This window comes from Myotis yumanensis, unplaced genomic scaffold (assembly GCF_028538775.1).
Source record: "Myotis yumanensis isolate MYYU_CA2020_CCGP unplaced genomic scaffold, mMyoYum1.0.hap1 SCAF_14, whole genome shotgun sequence".
Classification (NCBI taxonomy): Eukaryota; Metazoa; Chordata; class Mammalia; order Chiroptera; family Vespertilionidae; genus Myotis; species Myotis yumanensis.
In genome coordinates, this window is record NW_027223765.1 from 2,900,461 (window position 1) to 2,913,103 (window position 12,643).

Sequence of the window (12,643 nt, forward strand, 5' to 3'; positions counted from 1 at the left end):
ACAGAGGAAGCACGGCCTTGCTCAAGGCCACCCAGTGAGGCCCCAAGGTCACAGTGAGCCACCCAGCAGGACCTGGCCCTCTGTCCCCAGCAGGCACAGTGCCCATGAGGATACTGAGGGTCAGAGAGGCCACTTGGTCTGGGGAGGGCCCTGTGGGGGAGGCCTCTCTCCTGCGGCCGCCTCCCTCCGTCCTGTGCTTGGGCACGCTGACACTGCCAGGCACTTACTCAGCCTGTCGAGGGCCCAGCCCCCAGCCGGGCACCCGCGGGCTTCCCCAGCCCTGGCCGAGGGCAGTGAGAGCGAACAAAGGCCCAGTCTCTGCCTGCCCAGGCTCCCACCCCCTCGCCCGCCCCTGGCACAGAAGGACCAGGCCCCCGAGGAAGTGCAAGAGCTAAAGCAGCACCCACCCCTTTGTCAAGGATGCAAGTCGCCCGCCGCCCCCCCCCCGCCCCCCCGCACGGGCCTGCTGGCCACACAGCAGTGCCCACATTCCGAGAGGGGTAGGAGCTGGCGGCCACACAGCCGGGACGCGGCCCAGGTCCCTTCGCTCAGAGCCGGCCCTCTACCCCACACAGGCTTGCCGGTGCCATGGTTCTGGTCATTCTGGTCAGGTTCCCTCCAGGCAGAGCCGGGGCAGGGAGAGAAAGAGCCCAGAGCTACCCCTGGGAAAGGTCACATGGAAGGAAGGGATCAAAGTCACGTGAGAGGCAGAGATGGGGAAACCGAGTCAGCGCCCAAGCCTCCTTGTCCCTGACTGGGGTCACTCAATCCAGTTAGAGATGAAGGAGACGTAAGCCCCTCTGAAGCCCGTCTCCCCGTCTGTAACATGGGGCTGTCACCACTGGGGCCTCACTGCCCGGGCGTGGCACCATCTTCTGCGGGCCCTTCCCGGCAGGGCCCAGCCTTGAGCCCCAGAGGGCCTGCGTGGATGGCCAACTCCCCCCTAGGCCCAGGCTGACCAGGAAATGGATACTGGGTGTCTGGGCGACTGGCCCCCCTCAACAGAGATGGGAACAGGCTCAGGGAGGCTGAGGGACCTGCAGGTCACCTAGTTCCAAAGGAGCAGCAGGCTGACCCGTCCCTGACAGGTTTCATGCCCCACTGGCACCCCGTTGCTGCAGGGGTAGGGGAGGGTGATCAGTGGGCAGCCCCTGTCCCACCCACAGGGCCTGGGGCTGCAGGGCACAGAGCCCTGGGCAACCTGGACAATGTCCCAGCAGACAGACTCGGGAGATGCAGAGCGGGGCTCAGCTTTGGGACCTTGGTCCACGAAACCGGCCCAAGCCTCCTTCTCCTGTCAGCCAATCAGCAAAAGCCCAGAGAAAGCCGGTGCCTGGCCTGCCAGTGCCCGGGGCCGTGGAATGCCCACACCCCGCTTCTCCCGAGGCGGGGCGCTCCTCCCGGACCTCCCACCGAGCGGAGCAAGTGCCGGCAGACCCCAGCCACCACTTCACACAGAACAGGCGCTGGATGCTGGCCACAGTGTCCCCTGGTCCCCGGCCCTTCAGACACCGCGATTCATTTTAAAGAAAAAATAATATTTATTTGCAATATAAACAAAGTCCCGTCGCTGGCTCGGGATGTGTGTGTGTGTGTGTGTGTACATATATGTAGGGTCACAAATTTTCCTTCATAAGGTCATAAAGCAAAACTGGCCCCTCTTGGCATACTCTCATTTACACAAATCTGATGCATCTTTCTGGGTTTTTCTCTTTAAATGTAAAAAAGAGAGAGAAAGAGAACCATGTACAGCATGGAAGCTTTTTGTCAATTTCTCGACTGTGGCAAGATTTGAATCTGCTGCCTTGAAGAATCCCTGAAAACAACCCCCGAGAGGTAAGATGCAGTGGGGCAGAGGGGCCACGGCCCCGCTCAGGGACCCGGCCACCCACTCCCCACCCTGGCCCCACGCGGTCCTGACACCCGGTAGAACTGAGGCTGGAGAAGGAACAAAACTGGAGAGGCTAACGGAATCCGTGGCTTTGTTCTGTGGATACTGGGGGTGGGGCTGGAGGACAGAGCCTTGCACCCCTTTCACTGCCCACCCACCCTCGCCCCTCTGCGCCTGCCCGGGACGGAAATGGGATGGGTACGAGGTTCCTGGTCACAGAAGGCATGGGCAAGACGAGCGCTGGGCAGGCCTCACTGGACCAAGGGGCTGGGAGTGGCAGCGGACCCAAAGCAACAGCCAGGGTGACGGACAGACACCTGGGAGGCATGGCGGGGCCCCTACCACCTGAGGTTCCCCCAGCCACTGGGCCTCCACTGTTACCAACAAACAGAGAGAAAGAGACAGAAGTAGTGGGTTTGTAGAGAAAAGGCCCGGGCCCAGGCCCTCCCGGGGGCCGAGCCCAGAGTGCTAATGCTACTGCTTGTGTCCCGTGGCCTCCCTCCCCTCCTCCCCCTCCCCGCCAGCAGGACAGCCGCAGGGCCTCCGGCTCCTGTCGTGGTTAGTCTGCGGGCCCACCTGAGGGTCGAGAGGGAGGGCAGAGAATGCAGAGACCACTGGCCCAGCCCCATCGCACCCGGCAGCTTCACCAGACCAGCGCAGGGCCACGGGGGCGGGGACATGGGTGCGGCGGGGTCCCCCCTTCGAGAAGGGCCCGCTGCGGAAACAGGCTTCACACATGTGCAAAATGCATTTGGTCAAGATCAACACGGGGGTTCGTCTTTTCCGTTAAAAAAAAAAAGCAAACAAAAAACCAGTAACGGCATTTGTAAATAGAAAGGAAAACAAAACTGAGAACACTTCTCTCTCTCGCAGGATCAAGAAAGGGATGAAATACTGGTTTATACAATCCACTGCTGCATGTGGCCTGAAAATAACACTTTTCGTTAAAAAAGGAAAGTCAAGAAGACGTGGCCTCACGGTGCCCCGGGGCTTGGGTTTACCTGCCAAATAAAAAGTGAACTCGGTCCGTGGTGTCTTTAAAAACTGCCCACCTGGCTGGGCCATTCGCAGGAAGTGTCCTGGCCCCGGCTGCTCAGCCGAGTCTGAGGCAGGGCCCCTCCGAGTCCTGCGCGGGGAGCGCTGCTGGGCTCCGTCCCCCGGATGGTGAGCGCTCAGCACCCGTCAGCCTGGCCTCCGGGCACAGGCGATGTCCGGGTTCCTCGGGCTCCCTGGGGAGGCCGAGACCCTGCCCACGGGGCCCGGCCTCACGTGGACTCCAGGGTGTTGAGGGGGAACAGGTTGTGGTTGGTGGGCGTGGAGAAGTAGAGCTGCTCGCTGGGCGTGTGGTTGTCGCACGGGCTGCTCAGCCCCAGCGTCCGCTCGAAGTCCAGCAGCTGCCCCATGAAGTTGAAGTTGGGTGAGATGTTGGACTTTTTCCTCTTGACGAAGTCGTAGGCGTCGTTGAGTGACAGGTTCATCTTCTGCATCAGGTAGGCCACAGTGACCGTCACCGAGCGGCTGATGCCCGCCAGGCAGTGCACCAGGACGCCGCACTTCTTGGAGCGCGCCTCGTCTGAAACACACGGGCCGGGGTCAGGGCGCCTCCTCCAGGAGCCGCGGGAGGGCGGCCCCCAGGGGGGCGTGGGGACTGGCTGGTGCTGCCTCTCTCTTGCGGGACAGCAGCCTGAGGCAGGTCAAGAGCAGGACGTGGGGAGGGCTCTGCCAGGCGTCAGCACCAGGCCACCGGACGCCGGGCCTCAGCTACTCGTCTACAGAGCAGGCCCGTGAGCAGGGCTCTTATAAGGACCTGAGCCAAGTGAGGGCCCCCAGACACCGGCTGTGGCCCCGTAATCACTGCCGGTCCCTCTGCTGCCACGAGTGAGCTGCGGGCGTCACCTGCACCCACGGCTAGTGAGCCGATTCACAGATGAGGAAACAGACACAGGGGCAGCGTGACAAGCCCCAGGCCACAGGGGCTCCTCTCAAGTCGTAGCACCCACTATGGCCAGCCTATTACGTGCACCCTGTGGGTGCCCCCTCAGAAAGGGACTAGGGGCCCCGGCCCCGCAATTGGCTCTGGCTAGCCAGGGAGGAGGGCTCACAAGTGGGGTTTGCTGAAATGGGCCCACTTACCACTCCCCCCGCGGGCCTACAGGCCAGTGACATCTTCCACCAACCAACCAGGTTCTGCCACCCCTGCCCACACCCCTCCCCCCTACTCCCATCCCCCTCCTCAGCTCTCAGGCTCCTCTGCCTCGGATAGGAGCTCAACAAATACAGGTGGAGCCACTGAACCACTCGCCCTGTGATCTCCCCTCCCCTGGACCCAGGGCAGCTGCCCCTCTCAGTGCCACAGCCGTGCCAGGTTCACAGATTAACAAGAGGCAGCCCAGGGCCCTCAAGGCTCCCACTTCCCTGCCTGTGAGCTCACTGGACACGGCATCCAGTCGGTGCTCAATCAGTGCACTTCTAACGATGCCCCGGGGGGTCACAGATCGCCCCTCACCTGGTGCCCACAGCCTGTGGCCTGGCCGAGCTTCCCTTCCCCACCTCCAGGGCTACCCAGGGCTAAGCATTCAGTAGGTACTTAATTGAGACTCAGGGACTGACAGGGGAAGACGGATGCTGTGGCTTCACGGGGAGCCGTGTGGTCTGACCTTGAGATTGGGGGCAGAAGGCGGGGAGAGATGGGCCTCTAGTGGTGACACATCAGGATACGGGCAACGCCTGGCCCCCAACCCATTCCTGTGTGATCCAAAGTGAAACCACTTCCGTGCTTCATTTTTAGCCTCCGGGGTGTGGCTGAGCAGTGGGGGGCTGGCGCTGGGTCCTGTCCCACTGCGTCCTCTGATGCTTGGGCCTCCACTCCCTCCTCGTCAAGTGGGAAATAACGGTCCCTCCTTACATCCTGCTCCGTCCCCTCCCCAGATGCAGAGGGGCTTTCAAGGAGAAAGGCATCCACAAGCCAGACTCAGCCCCTGGGGATCCGGGGTCCCTCCACTCCCCTCCCTCACTGGGGTCAGCACAGACGCTGAGGCAGCACCACAGCGGGGGAGCGGGTCCCCCTCCCCGGGCAGCCCCAGCCCCTCCCCTAGGCCTCCGCTTCCTTCCTTCCTCCCAGCCAAGCACCTAGTTTTGGTTCCCAGTAAGCGGATGAGGCGGGGAAGCCTCCCACTTCCTGTTATTAAAGCCAGCCCAGCCCAGCCCAGCCCAGCTGACACCCAAACGCCCTCACGGGACACGGCCGCCAGCAGGGAAGACTGCCCTGGCCACCCTCCCTGCCACCGGAGGCGGGCAGAAGCCTGGGTCTCCATTCACTGGCCCCTTCCCCACTCCCTGGGAGAGGGGGCCCGGGAAGACGACCCGAGTCCAGCAGCCTCCAGCTGGCTGAGGAAGCAGGATGGTGGGGGGGGTCAGAGATAAGGCAGCTCATGGAGACCAAGTCAGCTGAGGCTGGGCTGTAGGAGGCTCTAAGCCACACAGCAGAACACGCTGCTCTAGGGGCAGCCTCCCCCACATTCTCTCTACACCCCTTTACCCGGGAGCATCTGGGGCCCCACCAAGGCGCTCTGGGTCCCCACATTCCAACAGCTGCCTGTGGGGGGTAGGCCTCTGGCTCCAGACTCCCCCATGAACTCCCTCAGGTGTACAGTAGAGCCCATGGAGGCACCCTGACAGCCCCAGCCTGCAGACACGTGTGCTGGGGTGTGAGGCAGAGCCAGCGAGACCCGTGGGAGGTCTGAGAGCTGTGATGTTCCAGCTCGTTCAGCCCGAAACAGCAGCCAGAAAGGCCAGGCTGGGCAGGAGGGGCCTGAGGTGCCCGAGACCCAGGGACTGCTCAGATTCAGGGGCCTCGGTGACTCACAGCAGGCACGGGTACACCCATGGGCACACGCTGGCACATGCAGGGCACGCACAGGCCTCGGCAGGCCCAGAGGTACCCAGTCAGGCGTGGCTACACCCAGAGTCCTGTACACATCTTGCCGCGCCTGCCCACCCCCCCACCCACAGCACAGCAGCACCTACCGATGAAGCTGATGGCCTCAGGGAAGAACTGGGACAGGTTCTGGCTCCAGTGGTCGGAGATGGGGATCTGCTTGTAGGTGAACTCGCCGCCGTGCTCGAAGGCGTTGGGCAGGTTGGGCGTCACGTTGAGGATGTACTTGATGCCGTACTTGCCGAGCACGTCCAGGTTGGTGGAGTCCTTGGCGCAGCCGAGGTAGAGGTAGGGCAGGATCTGGACGGGGAAGGCCGGCTGGCTGGACGGCACAGGACTGCCATCCGACTCGGTGGCGCTGCTGGGCAGCTCCCGGTCCGACTCCCCATCCGAGCAGTCAGAGCTGATGCGCAGGCCCCCCAGGCCCAGCACGGAGGTGGGCGGCGAGCTGCTGGGCGAGGACGAGCTGTCCACGTTGGTCTCGCAGTGCTCCGAGTACTCCGTCTGGAACTTGTTGAAACCACCTGTGGCCAGGGCAAGGCAGGGCCTGGGTGAGAGGCTGGCCATGCCCCTGGCCAGTGCCCCGGCCCCAATGGGGGCCGCACAAGACCAACGATAATCAGGGGTCCCCGTGTCAAGCACCATCACAACAGCCAACATGGGCTGTGCCGGTCAGTCACACATGTACCTTCTCCTGTTTTCCCCACATCTGTCCTATGACCCACTTCACAGATGAGGAAACTGAGGCCCCAGGAGGGGAAGTAACAGGCCTGAGCTCCAAACCCTTACTCATTAGGCTTCAGGGCCCCAGCCATACCACCATCGTTAGGGCCCTGAGCACAGGCCCCAGCTCCTCCCTCCTCTGCAGCTCCTCTGCGCACCTGGCCCGCCCGGGGTTTGCCCACTAATGGCTAAGTGTCAGCGAAAGCAGACAGCCCCATCTCAGGCCAGCACCGGCGGGTCTGGTCTGCAAACCGCTTGTAGACAGGACTGCAGAGGCCAGAGCTGTGTCGGGGTTAGAAGCAGAGGCCTGCGCCTCGGATTGGGAGTCCAGAGCTTGCCCCCACCCCCAACCAGAGTCTGTATTGGCCGGTCATTTTCCCCCAAGGGGCAGATTCATGAGGCCCCAGCTCCACTGCTCCAAAACCCTCCCTCAGAACACAAGACCCCCCTCGCCTTGGATCCAGGGAGGGGGAGAGCCACCAGGGCTTTACAGGGAGGAGAGATGGGGAGCGTCTGCAGCAAGGCTCGGGCCCTGCGCCGGCCTCCCCTCCCTCCCGCCTGCCCGCCCGCTGCCAGCGAGAGGCCATTTTGGAATGTTAATTGGAAACACCGGCTGCAGCCACTAGCGGGGGGGGGGGGGGGGGGGGGGGGGGCGGGGGGGGGGCGGGGGGGGGGGCTCTTCTGCAAGCTCTGGGGCAGCAGTCTGGGTCTGAGGGCCCTGGAAAACTAGGGCCAGGGCAGGGAACACTAACTCACAGCCCCCCCGCCAGAGGCCTCCAAGAGGCGGTGATCCCCAAGCAGCGAGCTGTGCGGGAAGGCTCAGTCCTCCAACCCAATGTCCCTGTGCCCCGCGGGCGCGATGGTGCCCAGGCTCCTGTGTTGACCCTGGCCTTCCAGGGACACGCATTCCAGGCTGGAGGAGCGGAAGGTGGGTGCCCTCTCGCCTTTGAGGATCAGGATGGGTCCCTCCCTCCTCCGAGGGGCTCGGCTGGGAGTTGGGCGCTGCCATGGCGCCAAGAGTTAAAAGGAAAGCCCAGGTGGGGGAAAGTTTATTCAGTCCGAATCGGACCCAGAAAGGGGTGCAGAGACCCCCCACCCCGCCCCTCCGCGCACACACACACCAGGCTAAACCTTAGGGGCCGGGCTCCGGAGAGGGGCGGATGCGGGCCGGGGACGACGTGGCGCCTGCGGGGCAGGCTGAGCGCGAGGAGAGAAAGCCGCCTCCGGCGGGGGCGTCAGGGAGCCGCGGGGGACCCCTCCCCCCGGCCGGGGGTCCCGGGGCCGCCCTCACCTTGGAGGTAGTAGGCCTGGCAGCCGTCGTCGCGCAGCTTCTGCAGGAGCAGGCCGAGCACCGAGGCGGGCGCGCCGGGCTCCGGCTGCCACTCGGCCGTGGCCTCGTCGTAGAGCAGCACGGTGGCCGCCTTGCAGCGCGTGGCGAAGCGCTCCTTGTCCGCGTGGTTCGGGATGATGGAGCGGATGGGCAGGTTGCCCTTGCGCAGGCGGCGCAGCATGAGGCCGGGGATGGCCAGGTTGATGGCCGTCTCGATGTGCGACGACTCGAAGAGCTCGTGCGGCCGGCAGTCGAGCAGCAGCAGGGACGCGCCGCCGCGCGCCTCCAGCTCCTCCTGGAGCCACTCGGCGCTCTTGCACGGCATGGTCCCCGCGCCCGTCGCCGCGCCCGTCCCGGTGCCCGCGCCGGATCCCGCGCCGGGCTCCGACCCCGCCCCGGTGCCCCCAGCCGCCGCCGTCCCCGAGGCCGACATGTGCGCCCGCGCTGGGGGGCCGCGGACTTGGTTTTTCATGGGGAGCGCGGGTGGCCCGGGGCCGGGGCCGGGCAGCCCTGCCCAGGGACGGCGCCCCGGCCGCGCGGGCCCCAGCCGCGTCTCCCCGTGCCCGCCTCCCGCCTCGCTGCGCGCCCTCCGCCCCGGCCTCCCGGCCTCCGTCCCGCCCGGCCCTCCGCGCGCGCCGCGGCCTGACAGCCCCAATTAAACCGCGGCTCCGGCGGTCGCGCGCCGAGGCGTCCTCCGGGGGGCGGGGCCGCGGGGCCGGCGCCTGGACTTAAAGGCGCCGCGCCTCCGCCGCCCCTCCCCACGGGGTACTCGGGCGCGCAAGCGTCCGGTGCGCCCTGGCCCTCCTCCCCCTGACTCGGCGCCGCCGCCGCTGTCTCGCCTGGCCCAGAACCGGCTCTGACCCGCCTAGAGGGCCCGGCCAAGACGCCCTCCTGGGTCCTCTATACCCGCGCTCCCCACCCTACAGGGCCCCACGGTGAAGGGCTGCCTTGGGGGCGTCCTGCGCCTGGCACCCTCTCTCCACAGGAACAGAAGCAGAGTCCCCCGGGGAGGGGGCGGTCACGCTGAGCCCACCTCCCCTCTTCCTGTCAATCCCACTCATTCATTCTCGCAATGAGTTCGTTCTATAAGAGGAAACTGACCGCCTACTACGTGCCAGGCAATGTGCTTACGGTCACCGTTCCAGGTGACTGCACGGTTCCTGTGATGGCCACAGGCTTCGAGACCTGAGAGAGGTGTCACCCCACCAGGCCTGACCGGGAATCTGCACCTCGACAGCTGGCGGAGCAGGACGGCCCAGGGCCGCGCCACCCTGGGCGGGCGAGGGTGGAGAAATCCTGAAAGGACCAGCCCTCGGAGGAGTCAGCGAGCCCTTTAAGAAAGCTTTCCAAGCAGAGTGGTGACAGGCGCCGAGCGAAGCGCCACGTGACTTTTGCTCTGGGCGGGTGAGCGTCCTTTATAACCGGCTCCTCTCCTAACCCAACGCACCAATCAGCTTTCGTGGTGGGCGGGAGCGCGTCGCGCAGATGGCCAATCGCGGCCAAGGGAGAGCGTGGTGGGAGGGAGGCGGGGCCCGCCCGGGTTCCACCCAGCGCGGGGAAGTGGGCGGGGCCTCCGGGAGCGGGCCGGGCCGTTCGTTGGCGGGCGGGGCGGGGCGGAGGCGGTGAATGGAACCGCAGGTAGCGCTGGAACAAAGCGGCTCGACCTGAGCGGCGCGCGTGCGCAGGGACTGCGGCGCTTTTCCTGCGGAGTCCGGCCTGTCTGCCCGCGTAGGGAGCTTGCGGCCCGACCCGTGCCAGCCGTTCTCAACCTGTGGGTCGCGACCCCTTTGGGGGTCCAACGACTATTTCACAGGGGTCGCCTAAGACCATCGGAAAACACATATATAATTACAGATTGTTTTTGTGATTAATCACTATGCTTTAATTATGTTTAACTTGTAACAATGAAATTGGGGGTCACTACAACATGAGGAACTGTATTAAAGGGTCCCGGCATTAGGAAGGTTGCGAACCACTGGTAGACCGTCCCCTGCCTGGCACAGCGCCCCCACCTCCTTCGGGCTCACCCCTCCCGCTCCCAGGCCAGTGGGCTCCCAGCCACCCGGCCTCCACCTGGAGCTGGAGGGAGTCGGGGCTGTCAGGGGTGGGGGCCGAGGCGCTGAGATTTCCCTCTGTAGCCCGGAGGGTTGAGCTTTCCGCTGACCTGCTGACCCGAAGGCACGAAGAGAGTGGCCCTGGAGTAGTCCCGGGTCTCCCGGGAGAGCTTCACCATCCTTCTGGGCTGTATCGCACAAGTAGGGGGCTCTTCCACAGCCACAGCCTCAGGAACCCACAGCATTGCAGTCAGAGACGCTCTATCACCCAGGGCTGTGCTGGGCTGCTGGGCGGACCACCTCCCTGGGGTCCTAGGACCTGTGGGAAGAGCTTCCAGGGTCTGAGAGGCCCGGACCCAGATTCTGCCCTGCCCTTTGCTGCCGGGTTGTGTGGGTGTCACCTCTCTGGGCCTGGGTTTTCCAGATGTAGCAGGGCGCTGGCCAGGACAGCACCCAGCCAATCCGGCACAACCCTATCTGTTAGGGAGGGTGCGTCTCCCAGGCCAGGGCAGGCGCTCGCTGGTGGTCAGGGATGGAGGCAGCACTCAAAAAGGAGTTCTGAGGACCCACGGAGCGGGAGGGACCTGCTGGCCAGAGAGTCGCTCAGGGTTGAGGGACTTCCCTGCAGCAGTACCGGAGGAGGGACTGGCCAGTGCTCTCACTAGTGGGGGCACAACTGAAATGACCTCCCCTGCACCCCACAGTCCCTGGCCCCGTGCATGAGGGAGAACCGCCTGGAGAGAGGAAAGGAATTCCTACCGCCCTCACACTGGCTGCCACGGCTCCTGTCTCCCCCTCTGCGCTCCTCCAGTGGGGCAGGCACCCTGCAGGAGACCTGTGTGGAGCCGGAAGAGCTCCCGGGGCAGGATGAAAAGAGGGGCAGGGTTTGGCTACGTGCAGGAGTGAGAGCATGTGGGAGCGGTGACAGTGGGAGCACAGGCATGGAGGAGGATGAACATGGCCACGTGCGGGGCCCTTGGCTCCCACTACGGGGTTCCTGAGCGGAAGCCCAGCCTCCAGCCTCGAACAGCGGGACAAGTGCATAGGATGGGTCAGGGAGCTGCCCCTGGGTGTGTGAGGCAGGGCTGGGGGGACCCAGAACCCTCTGATGTACAAGGCCCAGAGCCCAGCAGGAGCCTGCCCAGGGTCGGACAGCAAGAGGCTAGCGTTGTCCCTGCCCAGGGACTTGCCCTGCACCTGCGAGCCTCCCTCCGGATGCTGGGAGAGGGAGCCTGGTGCCAGGGGATCCAAGACAGGCCTCCTTCTCAGGAATGTGGCCTTTCCTGCCCTCAGGGGCAGGCCTCTCTCACCTGCAGCCCCTAGGAGCGGTGCCTGCTCTCCAGGCCCATCCCTCCCCCTGCCGTCTCTGTCGCATCCCTGTTCACCCAGGTGCCAGGCCCGAACCCGAGGCATGTGAGGAGCCGCCCCAAACCACACGGTGAAGGACCGTGCCGGTGGGCGAGGCTTGGCTGTCATGGTGGGATGCTTGATGTGAGCTGAGATGTGCAGCCCATACACGTCTGCCTGCTTTAATGACCCGGAGCTGTGTCACCAACAGTTTAAGCATCTTAGAAGCGGACACTCCTTTTCCCACTGGTGTCCACGGATCTCTCAGAGACGGGCACCATGTTTTGAATGGCATATACTGGAGGAGGAGCAGGAGGAAGAGGAAGGGGAGGAGGAGGAGGAAGAGGAGAGGAGGGGAGAAGGGTCGATCCGTCCTTGCCCTCCTACCCTAAGAGGCCAGCACTCATTGAGGGTGAGCTCCTGCTTGCTCCCCGGGGGGCAGCTTTCCGAGAGGCACTCTTTCCCCTCCCAGGGTGAGTGTAGAGCAGGGGCTGGGGCTGAGGCTGGGCTCTCCAGCCTGTGATGCCAGCCTCTGCCCAGGGCAGCTCCATGGTGGGGGTGCCATGGGAGCCCTGCCTGAGACCCAGACTGGGGACCTGGGGAGCAGGTGGGAGAGAGGATCTCGCCAAAAAAATCAAAGAACAGGACCTGGCAGGAGGGCCGCCAGGGCCAGGAGATTGAGGGCTCCCCCGGCTGCCTGGAGGAGGCAAAGGGGGAAGAATGAAGACAGCCGCCTCCCTGTGTGCAGACCTTCCCCAAGCACCTGCCCTGGGCCAGGGAGTGTGTAGGACAGGGCGTGGGCCTCAGAGCGGGACAGACCAACCTCACTGCTCCCTCTCCCAGCTCCTCACCAGCAGGGACCCCAGGCCCTTGGTCTACCTCCCCACGTGGGTTCCCCCAGGCCACTCTCCCAGCCACATCCCCAGCCACCACTCTGCAAAGCTTTGTCCCTGCAGACATCACTAGTCAATCCCAGCACTTTCTCTCTTGCTGAGCCATCTGCCGGCTTCAAAACCCTTCTAAGTAGGCATGACCAGTTGATTGACTGTGGCAGACAAGGGATTTCAGACCCAGGTGCTAAGGCCTCAATTCATAGCCAGACCAGCCAAGGCCTCTCTGTCCCCACCCCCAGCTCACTTCACCCCGACCTGCTGCCTGCTGCACCCCAGACTCAGCACCCGCCTCCACCACTTCCTCACTCCCTGCCCCCACCTCCGAAATCAGCGTCAGCTCAGGGGCACCACGCACACTGCCCCGCCTGACCTCATCCTCCCCGTGGGGCCCCTGTGCCACCCTCTCTACCCACTTCAGGGCAGTTCGGCCTGCAGGGGGCTGGGGTGGGGCACCCAGGCTGCCTCGTG

The 12,643-nt window shown here is 64.6% G+C and overlaps 1 protein-coding gene across 1 annotated transcript; it reads right to left on the reverse strand.

Annotated features, from left to right (window-relative positions):
• Positions 1–1,521: 1,521 nt before the first annotated feature.
• On the reverse strand, positions 1,522–8,453 carry DUSP7 (dual specificity phosphatase 7). Its single transcript, XM_070391379.1, has 3 exons — positions 7,843–8,453; positions 5,918–6,352; positions 1,522–3,464 (listed from the first exon to the last, which is right to left on the reverse strand). The coding sequence occupies exons 1-3, from the start codon at positions 8,351–8,353 to the stop codon at positions 3,157–3,159; spliced, it is 1,254 nt and encodes a 417-aa protein (XP_070247480.1). The 5' UTR covers positions 8,354–8,453; the 3' UTR covers positions 1,522–3,156.
• Between the last annotated feature and the right edge of the window lie 4,190 nt (positions 8,454–12,643).